Source organism: Echinops telfairi, unplaced genomic scaffold (genome assembly GCF_000313985.2).
Source record: "Echinops telfairi isolate 266 unplaced genomic scaffold, ASM31398v2 ScPeMD7_655;HRSCAF=1070, whole genome shotgun sequence".
Classification (NCBI taxonomy): domain Eukaryota; kingdom Metazoa; phylum Chordata; class Mammalia; order Afrosoricida; family Tenrecidae; genus Echinops; species Echinops telfairi.
The window spans coordinates 10,138,917-10,155,278 of record NW_022104553.1 but is presented as its reverse complement, the minus strand read 5'-3'; the positions used below and the strand labels follow the sequence as shown (position 1 = coordinate 10,155,278).

At 48.3% G+C, this 16,362-nt stretch overlaps 1 protein-coding gene across 3 annotated transcripts in view; it reads left to right on the top strand.

The window, feature by feature from the left end:
• Window positions 1–15,190: 15,190 nt before the first annotated feature.
• The window catches only part of NCR3 (natural cytotoxicity triggering receptor 3), a 5,117-nt gene continuing 3,945 nt past the window's right edge, over window positions 15,191–16,362 (top strand). Inside the window, exons 1-3 of one of the 3 annotated variants that reach the window (XM_045292998.1) lie at window positions 15,191–15,307; window positions 15,494–15,579; window positions 15,981–16,120. In XM_045292998.1, the coding sequence (XP_045148933.1) occupies window positions 15,305–15,307; window positions 15,494–15,579; window positions 15,981–16,120 (229 nt within the window). In that variant the 5' untranslated portion in view covers window positions 15,191–15,304. Of the gene's footprint in view, window positions 15,308–15,459; window positions 15,580–15,980; window positions 16,121–16,362 lie in introns of all 3 variants that reach the window. The other 2 variants (XM_045293000.1, XM_045292997.1) reach the window with 2 other exon arrangements.

The window sequence follows — 16,362 nt, the reverse complement described above, 5'->3', positions numbered from 1 at the left end:
AGGGGGGAGCGGGGAGGGAGGGGAAAAATGAGGACCTAATGTCGGGGGTTTAAGTGGAGAGAAAATGTTTTGAGAAACGATGTACAAATGCGCTTTACGCAATTGATGTGTGTATGGATTGGGATAACAGTTGTATGAGCCCCTAATAAAATGTTAAAAAAGAGAAAGAAAAAAAAAGAAAGAAAACAAACAAACAAACAAACAAACAAAAAGAAACAGACCTGCTAGTGTCCCCTTGAGGTTAGAGCCCCTAGTGGAACAGGAACTGGGTTGCTAAGAGCCTTTGTTATGATTGCGTGCTCTCCAGGGCATCTGTGGTGCAGAATTAGGCCCTGTGGAAGGCAATGACAGAAAGCTGGTGTGGGTATGTGCCCTGGGCCTCTACGGTTTGCCCCTCCGTGCCCCTCTCCCACTCTGCTCTTTGCCCCAGGACACTAACCTGTACGGACCACATCAAGAGGTACCTCTAACATCCAGCTGGTTAGGCCACTGGGGAGGCCAAGCAGGAAGAGGGAGGATACTGAGTAGCCAAGTTCATTTCCTTGGCTACCTTCTCACCAGGCCGCCTTCAAAGGATAGCCCTCCATCTGAGAGTAATGCTGCTGCTTGGAGACCTGCTCTCGGGGACTATCTTGCTTAAGTCCAGTAGACTTGCGGGTAGATTGCAAGTGGTATATGAAACTGGCTGGGGGTCGGGGGTCGGGGGCGGGGGGAGTACATCGTTTCCTAACAGGAAGTGTGTTGCCTTGTCAAAGACTGCTTCATGGTCAAAAGCTTTTTTACAGAAAGCAACACTATCCTTTCCACTGACCTCTTTATCTATCAAAATTAACTTCGACTCATCAGTATGATCCATGTGTTATCAACGCACGGATAAAGTCTATAATCTATTCTACCACAAGGTTTACTAATATTTTGATAACTGGACCTCGGTAGAATTGACTTATTTTTTTATTTTTAGAATGGTCTTATTGTGTTATTATATATATTTAACATTGCTATATTTCCCTACAGCCTGTTACTGTTCCTTTGGGGAGGCCCTGGCCAATAAAGTGTTCATAAGGGTGTATATGTGGGGCAGGGTGTTGGTGGGAAAGGGGTGGGCCTCCACAACTCGCTGTTTCTCTTTGTAAGTAAGCAGAAGAGCATGCTGCCCTGTTTCCGTGAAAATAAGACAGTGCCTTATATTAATTTTTACCCCCAAAGGTCTTATTTTCAGGGGATGTCTTATTTTTCCATGAAGAAGAATACGGTACACATTTATTGTTGAACAACAAAAAAGGAAATGTATTACCTGTATACGGTACGGTAGTAGTTGTCATCACAAACCAGCATAACCAGACACACTGTGAATCCAACAGTATCAAGAATTTCTTGTTACTACCATTATTTCCATGTATAACCATCTGTGGTACGTTTACTCATTTATTCAATGACTGTCATGTCATCATCTTCTGGAACATCATCATTACGATCCAAACCCTTATTTTCAGGGAGGTCTTATTTTCGGGGGGGATGCCTTATATTTCAGCGAGAGGCAAAACTGTAAGTAGGTCTTATTTGGGGGGGATGTCTTACTTTCGGGGAAACGGGGCAGTATGCCCTGGGCTCTTGACTCACATCACGGGCTTAGTAATGAAACGCTGTCCCTGAGGAGGGAGAGCCAATCCCAATCCTGAGCCTACAGAAGGCAGCCAATCGTCCTAGGGACCCGGGTGGGGTGGGGTGACCCACGACCGGCAGTTTGAAGCCACCGACAGCTCCCTAGAGGGTGTCACTCTGGAAAACCCACGAGGGCGCACGCTGAGTCAGCCTTGGCTTGATGGCAGTGCGCTTTTGAGTGATGTTCATGGTTCGGTTCAGTCCGGTTAAAGGGCGATCAGCGACTTGCCGTATTAGTGTGGCCCAAAGCCTTTTCCTTTCCACAAATTCGCCATCGCGGGTTTAGAAGGGAATGCAGCAGTAGCTTACTCCACAGTTTTGTCTCCTTGGAGACGGTGCCCCGGTTGGGATGCCACTAAGCTCAGGGGTGAGAGCCCTGCTAACTGAAGATCCACTTGCTCCACCAGTGGGACTTCAAGGCCAAGGGATAATAGCTCCCAGTGAGGTGCCCTCCCAGACTGCCCCTCACCACCTTCCTATGGCCCCTAAGATGGAAAAACCTCCAGGGTGGAAGAAAAGTGGGTACTCTGCCCACCCTGCCCCTAGTAGCACCAAGAGTGGGGGTAGGGTAGACAAAGGCGGTCTGAAGATAGACCCTTGCCCTTCTCTTCCATTACTTATTTTATTTTAATTATTTTTTATGTTTCCCATTATTATTTCAATCAATGATTGCTAGTCTGTTCTAAAGTCTCCGACTCATAGACATTTGGAAAACGGGAATTTTACAGTGGCTACTTTGTAAAAAAAGCCATATTTCATTGTTTGGGTACTTTAACAAAATAGGTTTTAGTGGGGACCGGGGAGGGAGGGGAAAAATGAGTTGATACCAAGGGCTCAAGTTGAAAGGAAATGTTTTGAGAATGATGATGGCAACAAATGTACAAATGTGCTTGACACAATGGATGGATGGATGGATTGTGATACGGGTTGTATGAGCCCCCAATAAATTATTTTTAAAAATTGGCTTGTCACAATGGCTGGCTGGCTGGATTGTGTTTAAGAGTTGTACGAGCCCTCAATAACATGATTTTAAAAATAGGTTTTATTCTGTGGGAACAGGCTTGACAAAGAAGGCAGTTTGCACCTCCGACTAGACTGTCGATGTTTTTGTGAGCTAAAGTGTAATGCTACTGGTGGTAGGAGCTTACATGTTTGGGCTGCTAACCCCGAGGATGACCATTCAAATCCACGAGCCTCCCTGGGGCAGAAAGAACAGGCTTTCTACTCCTGCAAAGAGTGACAGTCTCAGAAAATTACGGGGCAGCTCCACCCTGTTTACAGAAGCGCCGGGAGTCAGAATTGGCTCCACGCCAGTGAGTCTGACGTTTCTTTTGCAAGGTTTAATGCTTAGAGAGTACTATCCACAGAGTGACTAGCTGGTTGGTGTAAAATTATGGCTGATATTTATTTCCTTGAAAGGAATATATATATTTATATTTTTAATAAAATGTCTAAAATGAGTATGTATCACTTCAATAATCAGGAAAAAAAGCTTTTTCAAAAAGGATACATTTTTTTAAAAAGGAAATGCTATGGTTAGGTTTCTGGGGTGGTCTGCCTCCGTTCTTGCTTCGCAACGTAACAGAAGCACATTTGTAAGTCCAAGTGATTTTTATAAGGGAAAGGGAAGTTTCAGGTTTTACAGTCTCAAAAGTACACGCTAATTTTGGGAAGCGTGCAGGGATGCATGGGTGGGTGGGGGGCATGGGGCAGTTCGCAGCTGGAAATGGCTGTTTCTGGGGAGCGTGGAAAACATGTGGAAGGCATACCGGTACAGGTGGACCTCCCACCTGGGCCTAGGTGACTTGGGTCTGAGCATGCTCAGTTCTGGATTTTCCCATAGGTGTCTAATTAGTGTGCCTGATTTCTTTGCAACCCCTTTATTGTGGCCTGGACAGGTGATTATCATTTAGTGCAGTCATCAGGGAAGACAACTCCCTTTGTCCCTAATCTAGCGATCTGTCATGATTGCACAAGGAGCCCTGGGGATGCAGCGTCGGCTGTGATCCAAATGGTCAGCAGTTCAAAACCACCAGCAGCTCCTCAGGAGACAGACTGGGCTTTCTCCTCCCACGAACAGTTTCCGTCTCAGAAACCCACGGGGGTCGCTGAGCATCAGTGGCAGTGAGTTTGGTTTGGGGGGGGTTGCATATGGAAGCAAACCATTCCTCCTCTCCTGGGAGCCGTCTAAGGTAGTGCGATCGAGAGAAAGGACGCACGCACATCTTAGATGAAGTGGGTGAAGAATGACAGAGAAGACCCTATTTTCCAGACACGTCTTGTCTCAACTCACCAACTGTAGTCCCCTCAAAGTGCAGCCGCTTATCCCACTTCCTCGGCTACCCATTTCCGTTCTCCCTTCTTTTCCAGTTCTCTCAACTCTCTGTCCTTGGATCCGTGCTGCCTTTCTTTTTTTTAAAAAACATTTTATTAGGGGCTCATCCAACTGTTATCCCAATCCATACACACATCAATCGTGTAAAGCACATTTGTACATCATTCTCAAAACATTTTCTCTCCACTTAAACCCCCGACATTAGGTCCTCATTTTTCCCTCCCTCCCCGCTCCCCCTCCCGCATGAGCCCTTGATAGTTTATAAATGGGTATTTTGTCATATCTTGCCCTGTCCGACTTCTCCCTTCATCCACTTTTCGGTTGTCTGTCCCCCAGGGAGGAGGTCACACACAGTTCCATGTAATCGGTTCCCTCTTTCCTACCCACTCTCCCTTTACCCTCCCTGTGTACCCGTGTACCTCCTCTGGTCTAGCCAGTCTTGCAAGATAGAATTCGAGTCATGGTAGTGGGAGCGGGGAGGAAACCTTTAGGAACTAGAGGAAGGTTGTATTTCTCATCGTTGTTACATCGCACCCTGACTGGCTCATCTCCTCCCCTAGACCCCTCTGCAAGGGGATCTCCAGTGGCCTACTAATGGGCTTTGGATCTCCACTCCGCACTCCCCCCATCATTCACTATGGCAAGATTTTTTGTTCTGATGATCTTTTTTTTTTCTTTTAATTGAAACAATTTATTTTTATTTTTTAATTAAAAAAAATTTTTAGTGCCGCCTTTCTTTATCATAACTGGTTGATAATTTAAACACAGAGTGGAGCTTAGTCCCAGATCTGGAATGAAGGACCTTCCTCTTGAGTGGGTCTCACCCGTCTCTATCTGACCAGTAAGTCTGGTCTCTTTCGTGACTTTGAGCCTGTTCCATAGTTCTCTCCCACTCCGCCTAGGACCTTCCAGAGCACACACATCCTTTTCACAGAGAGCCTGCAAACTTCAACATGCGCCCTTGGAGGCATGACCAAATGCCAAGCGGAGCGGGCAGTGCCCATGCGGGCTCAGGGAAGAGCAGGGAAGGAGGAGCGCTCCTGGTGACAGTAGGAATATTTGATCCTGGAGGGAAGCCCTGGCCTGGAAAGGGAAATGCCAAACAGATCCAAGATCCGAGAAAGTGGAGAGAAACTGTGCTATAAAATGCCCCAAGGGACCCGCCATCCTTGCCTGTCGGCTTGTCATGCTGCGGGGACTCTTGAAAGCCCTGGCCTTAGGGGTTCAGTGACCAGCTGGCTCCCTCATCACGGACAGGTTTCTGCAGAGCTGAAATGTCCCGTCGGGTTTCTGAGACTGTAAATCTTCTTTTTTTTTTTTGGAGAAAAGATGGATGTATTTTTCTCCCCCTTTTTGAATTTATTCTTTTTTCCCCCCGTTTTGAATTTCGACCCCCCCAAACATTCCAGAACAAGAGGAAGTTGGGTGGGGTCGCTTTCGAATGGGGATTTGCTGCCAAGGAGGACAGGAGAAGTGGCCCGCACCCAGGCCACCCCAAGTCCATGTCCCCTGCTTAGCCAGGACGGGGAGAGATGCGGGGACAGGGCTTGGGAGCGGGCTGGCCAGGGTAGTAATGCTTCCGGGTCAGGAGCCTGGCTGAATCTGGGGGTGGGGTGGGGTGCCGAAGCTGCCCGTGTGCAGCCACCTGAGCTGAGGGAGGAGCCTCAGGGCTGGGCCAGGGCAGCAGTCATTTACAGGTGTGGGTGAGGCGGGCTAGGCCCGACAGCTGGAGCCATGGGCTGGGGAAAGGCAGGGGGCTCAGGGCTGGCTCGCCCCCTCTCGCTGACTGGCCAGCCCGTGAGAGTCCACCCTAATCTTTCGCTTTCCAGGCTTCTGGTTACTGTGCTCCTCAAGAGCCAGCTAGAGCGGCAGTCTCTGCCCGGTTAGAAGCAAATGGGGCTGTTTTCACGGTCAGGGTTTGGGAAGTCCATGACGCAGCAGTCAAACTTGACCCTTGCACCCATTTCCGCAGGGCCATTCCCACTCCTCATTCCTGCATGTGTTCATAAAGGCCTTGGCTAGCAGGTGCCATCTTCCTTCCAGCTGCTGGAGGGCGGGGGCAGGGAGGGTCACCGTCAAGTGGGTGTGCAGAGCCGGCTGAGGCAAGGCCGGCAGGTGAGGGGGACTTGGCCAAGTTGTCACTTTGAGGACGAAGGTGTGCCTGGCCTGACACCTGATGCGTTCAGCCACTTCGTGTGTGTGCTGCTCAAGTCATAAGGAAGACTGGAGGAGAAGGGACGTCTTTGAATTAGGGTGTTGTTGAAGGATATTAAACATACCATGGACTTCCCAAACAACTAGGGAATCTCTGTCGGAAGAGGTGGAGCCAGAATTCTCCTTAGAAGCAAGGATGGAGGCCTTTCGCCGCCTATTGTGCATATATTCCCAGGAGAGACCAGCCCCTGGCGTGGGACATCCTGCTTGCTAAAGTAGAAAGTCCGAGAAAACGAGGAAGACCCTGAAGGAGTTTTTCATTTTGTTGTCCTGTTGCTCACTCGGTGTTCTGCCCCAGTTTTTAATTTCCATTTGGCTTAAATTAATTTTATTTACTACTTATATCTTGTTTTATTTATTTAAATTCATTTTGTGCTTACTCTGTCGTGCTGTTGTTTACTCAAGGGCTCAGCAGCACCTGACGGCGACAGGAGCGTGTCCTTGATTGTGGTTTTCATGTTTCTACTTGTGTTAGACTGGGTAGACCAGAGAAACAAATCCAGAGGCACTCAAATATGTATAAGAAAGAACTTTATATCAAAGAGTAATTGTATGTTAAGAAAACAGCCCATCCCGGATCAAGCCCAATGTCCGGTATTAGCCCGTATGTCCAATACCAGTCTACAGATTCTTCACACTCACGCAGCCATGCAGGAGCACCGGATGCAGGAAGATCACAGGCCAGTGGGTGGAAAGTCTTGTGGATCCAGTGGTGGTGGAAGCATCTCCAGCTGGCGTGGGTCTCCACGTGGCTCCTCCAGCTCCAGGGCCCTGGTTACCATCAGCTTAGCTCCATGTGCTTGTCAACAGAATGTCTTGCAGGGAGAGTGTGTGTCCCACCTCCAGTGAGCTATTTATCTCCTTGGCACCTCCAAATGAGGTCATCAAGCTGCGACCTGATTGACAGGCTAAAGGCACCCCTTCACTCTTAATAGTCTCAAGTTGGCACCAGATTTTGTAACGACAGCACTGTTCTTCCGTGACATTCGGTATTCCTGGTTGAAGTCGTTTTCTGTTAGTCTGCTGTGCTTTGCACCAGGTTCACGTTCATAAGGCCCTGCTAGCTGCTGTCCTGTCTCGGAGTGTTTGCCTTGTAGTTGTGCCCCTTCCATCATAGCTAAAACCCTACATCAAGTTTTGGTGTCTGTTTTTGGTTTTGTTCCATTTACAAGGGACTCAGGGATTCTAATTTCCCTCTTGTGATGTCTCATCCTCACCTATTAGAAAACTGTGTTGCTCTTTTTCACCTCTCTTTGTGACGATGTGATTAGAATTGGTCATCTCTCTTTGTTACTCATATATCATGAGTTCGGTTTTTCTGAACTATTAGCTGAAGGAAGGGGCGTTGTTGGTGCAGTGGTCAAAGCAATTGGTTGCTAATCAAAGGGTCAGTGGTTCCAACCCAGCAGCCACAGGAGGAAGATCTAGCGGTAGTCTACTTCCCTAGACATTTACAGTCTCAGAGACTGAGAGACCCCATGCCTCCCTGTGAGCACCAGGAAGCCATTCATTTTAACTCTCTCCAGCATGGCCAACAAAAGTCCTTCCTATGAGCAAATGTCCATACTGCCTTTCTCGCCCCTGTCCCATGTTCAGTCTATTACTTCTATCACAGCTTACAACCACCGTAGATACTCGTGTATAAGCCGAGCTTTGTCCAGCACATTTTTAATGCAGTTTTTGTGGTGAAATTAGGTACCTTGGCTGATATTCGGGTTGGCTTATACTCGAGTATATATGGTACTTCTAAGTGTTGCTATAACTAGGATCATCCTCTTCGTTCATACAAGAATGTATTTGTGCTTTAAAAAAAAGTGACTTCTTTGCTCTTTCTTTAACACTTTAAAGAGGTCGTGTGCCTCAGATTTGCCCAATGTGATATATCCTTTGGTGTCTCGGCTGTTTCCATGGGTATTGATTATGAATGCCAATAAAATAAAATCCTTCACAACTTGTATCTGTTCTCTGTTTATGATAATGTTGCTTATTGGGCCAGTTGTAATGGGTTTTACATTCAGGTGTAAGTCATATCGAAGTCTATAGTCCGTTCTTCCTGTCAGGGCTTCAAGTTCTCTTTGTTTTCAGCAAGCAAACTTACGTCACCTACCTACTGCACGTTGTGGAATCGTCTTCCTCTTTTCTTCCAATGTCGAGCCTTCTTTAAATAGTCCAATGTTTCAGATGATTTGCTCAGCATATAGGTTGGATTAAATATGGTGAAAGGATGGAACCGTGACACCCACCTTTCCTGATTTGAAACCGTGCATCTGCTTGTTCTAGTGGGAAGACTTCCCTGTCCTTGGTCTAAGTGCACCATAAAGTGCTCTGGAATTCCCAGTCCTTGTAAAGCCGTACACAATTAGCTATGACCCACATGGTCCACGAAACACAAATAAACATCCTTCTGCATTTGCAACAAGAATTTTGCCATCTGATTTTGCACATTAATCATATACCAAACACCAAGATTCGAAGCAAGAGTAACACCAGCTACGATATTAAGGTTATATGTCAACTTGGCTGGATCATGGTGAGTTAGTTAATTGTGCCAGCCTGGCCGATAATCACATGTGGGGCTAATTGAAAGGCGGAGGGATAAATGGATGGTGAGCCTCGCCTTTCTAGTTCTCGGGTCTCTTGCTTTGTGATGGTCGCACCAGGGTGCAGCTGCCTTAGCAGTTCCCTGCTTCAGCTTGCAAGATTGACTTCCTACAAGACATCCCCAAGGAGAAGCTACATGGACCTATCCCGATGCAGCCCTGGGTGCTGGAGCAGCCGTGTGGAGACCCCTGCTAGTGCTGAGATGCTTATTCGTTCACTGACTCAGCTTTCCTCCTGCAGTCGGCATCATTGCCTCTGTTTTGTGAGGTGGAGGACTTTGTGGACTGGTGTTGGGCTAATGGGTTAATGTTGGGCTTGTGGGCTTGGGCAGCATTGGGTTGGGATGTTTTCATGATGCACATTTTCTTTCCATAAAATTCTCTTATACATGAGTTGCTGTGGATTTGTTTCTCCAAAGTACCCAGACTAACACACATGGTTTTCAGTGGTTTGGCAGTTGTGGAATGATTTAATTTGGCAATTATGGAATAGTGTAATCACCTTCCATTTTGTAATCTGATGTGCCCTACTCCATTTTCTTTTTTAAAATTTTTAATCATTGTATTAGGGGCTCATACAACTCCCATCACAATCCATACATACATCAATTGTGCAAAGCACATTTGTACATTCATTGCTCTCATCATTCCCAAAACATTTGCTCTCCACTTAAGCCCCCAGCATCAGGTCCTTATTTTTCCTATCCCTCCCCGCTCCCCGCTCCCTCATGAACCTTTGATAATTTATAAATTACTCTTTTGTCATATCTTGCCCTGTCTGACATCTCCCTTCACCCACTTTTCAGTTGTGCATCCCCCAGGGATGCTCTCTTCCATTTTCATTGTTGCCAATTTTCACACAATGACTTGGTCTTCGGCATCTAACCATGTCAATCAGTGAGGAGTGGGTATATATGTGTATGTGTGTGTGTGTACATATGTATGTGTTGAGAGAGAGAGGGGGAGATAAGGAGAGAAACAGAAGTGTGTGTGTAGAGATGGGTAGAGTGATATGCGTTGTGGTGGAGATGTGGGGAAGAAACAGTGATATGAATAAGGTTGGTGATAGAGACAGAGATTTGGACAGAACTGTGGGAGATGCACAAGAGAGATAAGGAATGATGACGGATAGGGCGTCTGACACATGGAAGCTAGTTTAGAACAGTGCGGTTGCATGGATGGATGAGACTCACTGCTCAGTGAGGAAGGGGTCAATCAGTCATTGAGAAGAAACCACAAGAGCCATCAAAAAGCAGCTGTACTGACCTCCCCTTGAGCTGACGGCAGCCTTCACTGTCGATGGGAATGAAGAGGCAGGGAAGAGAGCAGCCACTGTGTAGGCAGAATGAACAGAACTCAGATATTGTTTGCATGGTGGATAAGAGAGAAAAACGAGAATTAAGTGGATCCCAGGTCTTGGTCTGAAGTGATTGGGTGGATCTTGTTTCCATTCAATGAAAGAGGACTGGGTATGGGGGGGGTAACAGTCATTTTGAGATGCCCAGGTGCTGGCTTGAGAGTAGTTAGAGATCTGCATGCACCCAGATCTCAAGAAACAGGTTTGGGTTGGCGACGTAGCGTGTGGACTCAACAGAGCTCATTGTCCATGAGTAAGCTCCAACTCTGAAGAACCCCAGTCGTTGTCTCTGTCTGGTGAGGCGGAGTCGGATCGGACTCACTGTGGCCCTGTGCACAGCAGGATGAGATACTGCCTGGTCCCGGCCGTTCTCACAATTGTTCGTACGTTTGAGTGCACTGTTGCAGCCATTGGGTCAATCCATCCTATGACGGCCCTTCTTCTTCTTCACTGCCCCTCTCCTTTACCACGCATGGCGTCTTTCTTCAGGGATCCACAGGACAGGAGAAAACCGCCGCCCCATTGGGCTTCCAAGGTTGGAATCTTGGAAGCAGTTTGCCAAATCTTTACCCCTTGCAGTTAAGAGTTGAGTCATCAAATAATGTACCGTCAGGGATCCTCAACAGAGAACAGTCCCACAGCCACCCGGTCGATTCTGACTCAGTGGGGTGGCTATGGCAGCATTGTTGGTAAGAGATGATAATGACTCAAAATGTGTTGAGGAGAAATGAGGGAAACAACCCCAACATGGTCTAACTGGAAAATCAAGCCAAACTTAATGCCATTTAAGTCAGTTCCAACTCACAGTGTCCCTAGAGACCGAGGAGACCTGCCCCTGTAGGCTTCCGGGGCCGTAAATCTTTTGGGGAGCAGAAAGCCTCGTCTTCCTTTCTCAGAGCAGCTGGTGGGTTTGAACTACTGACCTTGCAGTTAGTAGCCCAATATGGACTCCACTGTACCACCAGGGCTTCTCTCCCACAGGAAAACGGTGCCAAAACAAGAGTGTAGCGTATGGGAGGCTATGGAGGGGGCAGAGGGAAGAGATTTTTGCGCTGGTCACATTATTTTCCCTATGAATGAGGAAGTAATGATCGCAAAGTGAAACAGTGCCGAGTGACAAGATCCAAAGCGCTGGTCATATAGTCCAGGAGAAGGGTAGAGTGGAGAGGATGCAGTGTGAGGGGAAACCGGCCCCTAACACTATCACGGGTCAGTAGGCACAATTGTACGGTTATAATATATACAGAGATCATAGTAAAGCCACAGAGAGTAGGAGAGATAGGAGAGAGAGTGGAATAAAGGAGTCAGACACATTTTATGGTAGCCCTTCTTGGTGGTCCACGTGGGGATGCGGGAGGATGGAGAGGGCAGGAGAGAGTGTCTCTGCTCTTTATTTCTGACCAAGGCCTGAGATACTTAGGGGCGTGATTACAGGTAACCACACACATCACAGGAAGGAGCTATACAATAAGTATATGTGTCTCAAGAAGGGGATGTACAATAGGCATACACGTGACAGGAAGAGGATGAGGTAGGGATATACACGCAATAGGAAGGGGAGGGATTGGGGGTACACATGTGACAAGATGGGCGGACCGTAGACTCAATATGGCAGGCTAACCTTGGTCACCCTTGAGTGGGCTTGAGCCTCCCTGGACTCTCCTTCAAGGGAACCATTCACTACCCTTATCACAAGTGCGTGGGTCCTACTTAAGGTGGGACAGACTATGCAGTCTGATTGTTCTAGATGGCTGATAACCCTTAGGGAGAGTAACCTCTGACTGCTTTCGTTGCCCTCCAAGTGCACAATCGATTACCTTGTGTAGCAAGCAGCGTCTTAGCTCTGGCGTACACTTAGGGCAGCCAACCTGGCGAAAAGCCTCTTTATATCCCACAATGAAACAACTGGAGACTTACGGTATTGGAAAGCCCTTTTTGAGATCTGGACAAGAATGTCATTGTAGATTGATTTACAATCGCTGAAAACTAGAAACAAACCCATCATGCATCATCAGGTGACTGGCTAAACAGGCTGAAGCACATCGATCCGGTGGGAAAGGACGGCACGAACTACAACAGAGATGACTCCGCCAGACAGTATGCCGTGTGAAAGAACCCAGCCACAAGAGTACATAATTTGTAACTCCACTTACATGAAGACCAATAACGAATCTGCTAGTGACCAGCAAGTCAGTGCCGACTCCATGTGCGTCAGAGTAGCACTGTGCTCAGTAGGATTTTCGGTGGCTAATATTTTCAAATTAGATTTGATGACGAGATGACTAATCAAACTAGATCACCAGGCCTCTTTTTGGAGGTGCCTCTGAGCAGACGCGAACCTCCAACCTTTGGGCAAGGACCCGAGCATGTTGGCATCACCCAGAAATCCCACAGCTACTGAGAAGCCCAAACCACAACAACTCAACCTACTGCCCTCCCGGTGGCCCCGGGTGTTGTGGAGGAGACCCGCTCTCCACAGGGCTCCTGTTGGTGACCCTTTGGGAGTAGATTGATCACCAAGCCTTTCTTCCAAGAGCGTGAGAGGAGAGGAGCTGGGAGCTGCGGCCGCCCAAGCGTCCTGGCAGGACAGGCATGGAGACCAAGCGTCCTGGCAGGAAAGGGTGGAGAGGTACAACCAGTGAGTGTGAAGCTTCTCCCTGAACAGGGAGGCTCCGGAGTGGGTCTAGATGACAGGGGATATGCAGACAAGAATAAACCACCATCGAAACGGCATCGTGCGAAGCTGACCACAGGATCGCCCCCACGTTCTGAACTCTTTCCTCATGTACATAATCTCCATGACTCATATTAAAACATTTCCAAAGAAAACTATGTTGAAAAAGACGAATGAGCGACCATCGAGCCCAGAAGCAACAAAGCCCACGTGGAAGAAGCACATCACGATGGGTCGAGGGGACCGGGTATCAAGCACCAAAGGGGGGCGGAAATCATATCATCGTGAATGAGGGAAGTTCGTGATGGGGACCCAGTGCCTATCTGTAGACAACTGGATATACTTTGCAGAGGGGTAGTGGGGAGGAGATGAGTCACTCAGGGTGCAGTGTAGCATCAATGAAACACACAACTTTCCTCTAGTTCTTAAACGCCCCCTCCCCCCGCCCCCATCCCCACTATCATGATCCCAATTCTACCTTGCAAACCTGGTTAGACCAGAGGATGCACAGCGGTGCAGATGGGAACTGGAAACGCAGGGAATCCAGGACAGATGAACCCCTCAGGACTAGTGGTGAGAGTGGCGAGGGAGGGAGGGAAGAGGGAAGGGGGGGTAGAAAGGGGGAACCGATTACAAGGATCTACATATAACCTCCTCCCTGAGGGATGGGTAACAGAAAACTGGGTGAAGGAATACACAGGGCAGTGTAAGAAATGATAAAATAATAATTTATAAATTATCAAAGGTTCATGAGGGAGGGGGGGAGCTGTGAGGGAGGGAGGGGGCAAGAAAAATGAGCTGATTCCAGGAGCCCAAGTGGAAAGCGAGAGTTTTGAGAATGATGAGGGCAACAAATGTGTAAGTGTGCTTTACACAACTGATGTATTGTGGATTGTAATAAGAGTTGTATGAGCCCCCATAAAATGATTAAAAACAAACAAACAAAAAAAGGTGAATGCGCTTTAACGTTATTAAGAGCTTTATGATTTCAGTCTGATTCATTTTCAGTTTTCCAAGTGTTAAGAATTAAGGTAAATAGTGTAAGACTGTAATCCAGCAACCAGGAATGCTTGTTGAAAACCAGGTAGACCGATGTTTATCCCTTTAAGTTCTGGGAAAAGTCAGGAGAAGTTGCTCCAGTGTGCACTGGCAGGGCCGAGCATCAGGAAGAGGATGTGATGTCTGCTGGCCCATGGCCTGTGATGGGGAGACACCAGGTTGTCAGTGGTCCTTCCCCAAGCCTCTCCTCTTTTCTTTGTTGCCTACTGTGTAAAAATCTCTTTCCTTTGGTTTGGAGAGAGAGCTGAAGAAACTAAATCCCTTTTGTGTGTGTGTGTTGTATCAAGGAAGCACATAAAGTTGTCTTTATCCTTTCCGGAAGTTCTTGGCGTACTTTTGCTTGGCTTCAGTGGCAGGTAGACATCTGAGTTTGGGGGTCACAGCCGCCTTCTCGTTAGGCCAGATGTGCAAGTCATGAGTCAAAGCCCAAGCAGGCTGGCTCGACTTCTAAGTCCCACTGTCCCGGGACATGGAGTAATCAACCCCCGTGCAGTAGTCCCACTTGACTAGGTGGGCTGTCCATTCCACTCTGCGATCCCTCCCGGGGAAGTGACTTCCCCTCTCTCTTCAAACCTCGGGCTTCTCACAGTTGGCGGCACAGAGACATAGACTTTTTGAGTTAGCAGTAGCGCGTCGACAGAATAAAGCGAAGGAAGGGACAGGGAAGAAGCTGAGGGAGGGCCGGAGACAGGCCCCCCATCCACCCACACCCCCAAAGCCACCAATTGGTGCTTCTGGCACCCCTCGTTCTCCATGACCACCAGGGGGCAGCCTTGGCCTTGCCCTGGCACCACCGTCTGGTCTTAAGTTCAAGGTTAGGCCTTGATCTGGCTAATGGGTGGTTTTCCAGGTAACTGGTTGAGTTTCCTGGTGTCGATTCTCACTGACAGTGACAGACAGGACAGAGTTGAGCTGCCCTATGGGGTTTCGTAGGTGAGAAATCTTTTGGGGAGGGTGGTTGTGGGGGCAGTTAGAATCTTTGCAGGAGCGGCCAGTCACCTTGTCTTTTCGCCCCCGGAGCTGCAAGCGGGTTGGAAAACCTTTGGCGCGGAGCGTTCCGTTGAGCTGGGTGCTTTAACCACGCACGACACCGCCAGGGGTCTGGGCAGATGACTAGAAAGGCTAATAATTAGTTCAAGAGTATACAACAAAAATAAGTTTGAAAAGATTAGAGAAAAGAAAAAGATAAGAGAACCAGTTAGTGGGCAGCTGACATTCAAAATGACCTTGACTCCATCTATACCCTACCATTAGACTGCTGTCTCCGCAGGAAAGAAAAAAGCTTCAAATCACTGTATCTGGAATATGGGGACAGGACCGCCTATTCAGTGTTAGGAGCACCCTCACAATGAAAACACAATGAAAACGTTGGACTGGTATTAAAGGCGCCAAAGAGAGAGTGTATGGTGAGGCCTGAGTCCGTGTTTCACTTGACATATGACCTGTAGTCAAGTCCTTCTGTACTATGTACTCTTGTAGAGTCCTGGTACTTGTGGGAATCCCCATAGAACCTTGGCAGGACTTGTAAAGCAATCTCTTTCCTTTGTGTCTTTAAAAGTCATTATCTATTGCATGTGATGGGCACTCTGAAGGTTCTCAGGAAATGCTTGGCGAAGAACAGAACAAACGAGTGGGTTTCCCAGCGGCGGGCGAGTCCCTTGGAATGCCACAGGGGCAGGTATAGCTCTTTCACGGGGATCTGCATTTCATTCAAGCCAAACGCATCCTACCAAGCTACCCAAGTCAACACTAAGTCACTGCAGCTCCCCGAGAACCTCTCCAGCCGCCTCCACCCCTGCTCCCTCCAGCACCAGTTGCTCGCCCCACTCCCCGCTTATGTATAAATTCTGCAGCAGTTCAAGCAGCAGGGCCAGCTGGAAGGAAAAAGCAAGGGTGAACTTGGGCACTGTGGTGCGAGGGGACAGGAAATAGGTTAGCACCCGCATCTAGGGGGGCTCCTGGAAACATATTCTGGGTAAAGGGCCGCCTTCTTTGGCCTTCTAAGACCCGAGGTGTGGAGAACCACATCCTTTCACCAGTACTTGCTTATCATCATCCTGCCCACCCTTTCCTTCCCAGACATCTGAGTCCCACTCTGCTCCACAAACCCAGGCAACCCGCCCACCGGAGAAATGCTCGAGCCTTCGAAGACCCAGGCAGCAGCAGCGGTGGCAGCTTCTCTCCCGAGGGAAGTCAGCATTCGGTGCTTGAAGTCCCAGGCAAGTGGGGTTCTTAACAAGTGATGTGGGAGTCCTGTGTGCAGTAGGAAGCTCATTGCCCTCACTGGTGACGGAAGGCGTGGCCCCAAGTAGTGGACCGTTCTTCTACCACCCAGACCTCTCTGCTCAGGTTCCAGTCACTAACCTCACCACCCTACAGCATGACCTGGATTCTGTTGCTCACCTTCCTCATGGCCCATCCAGGTGACAATGCTTTCCAGCGACATGGGGCTGGGAAGCAG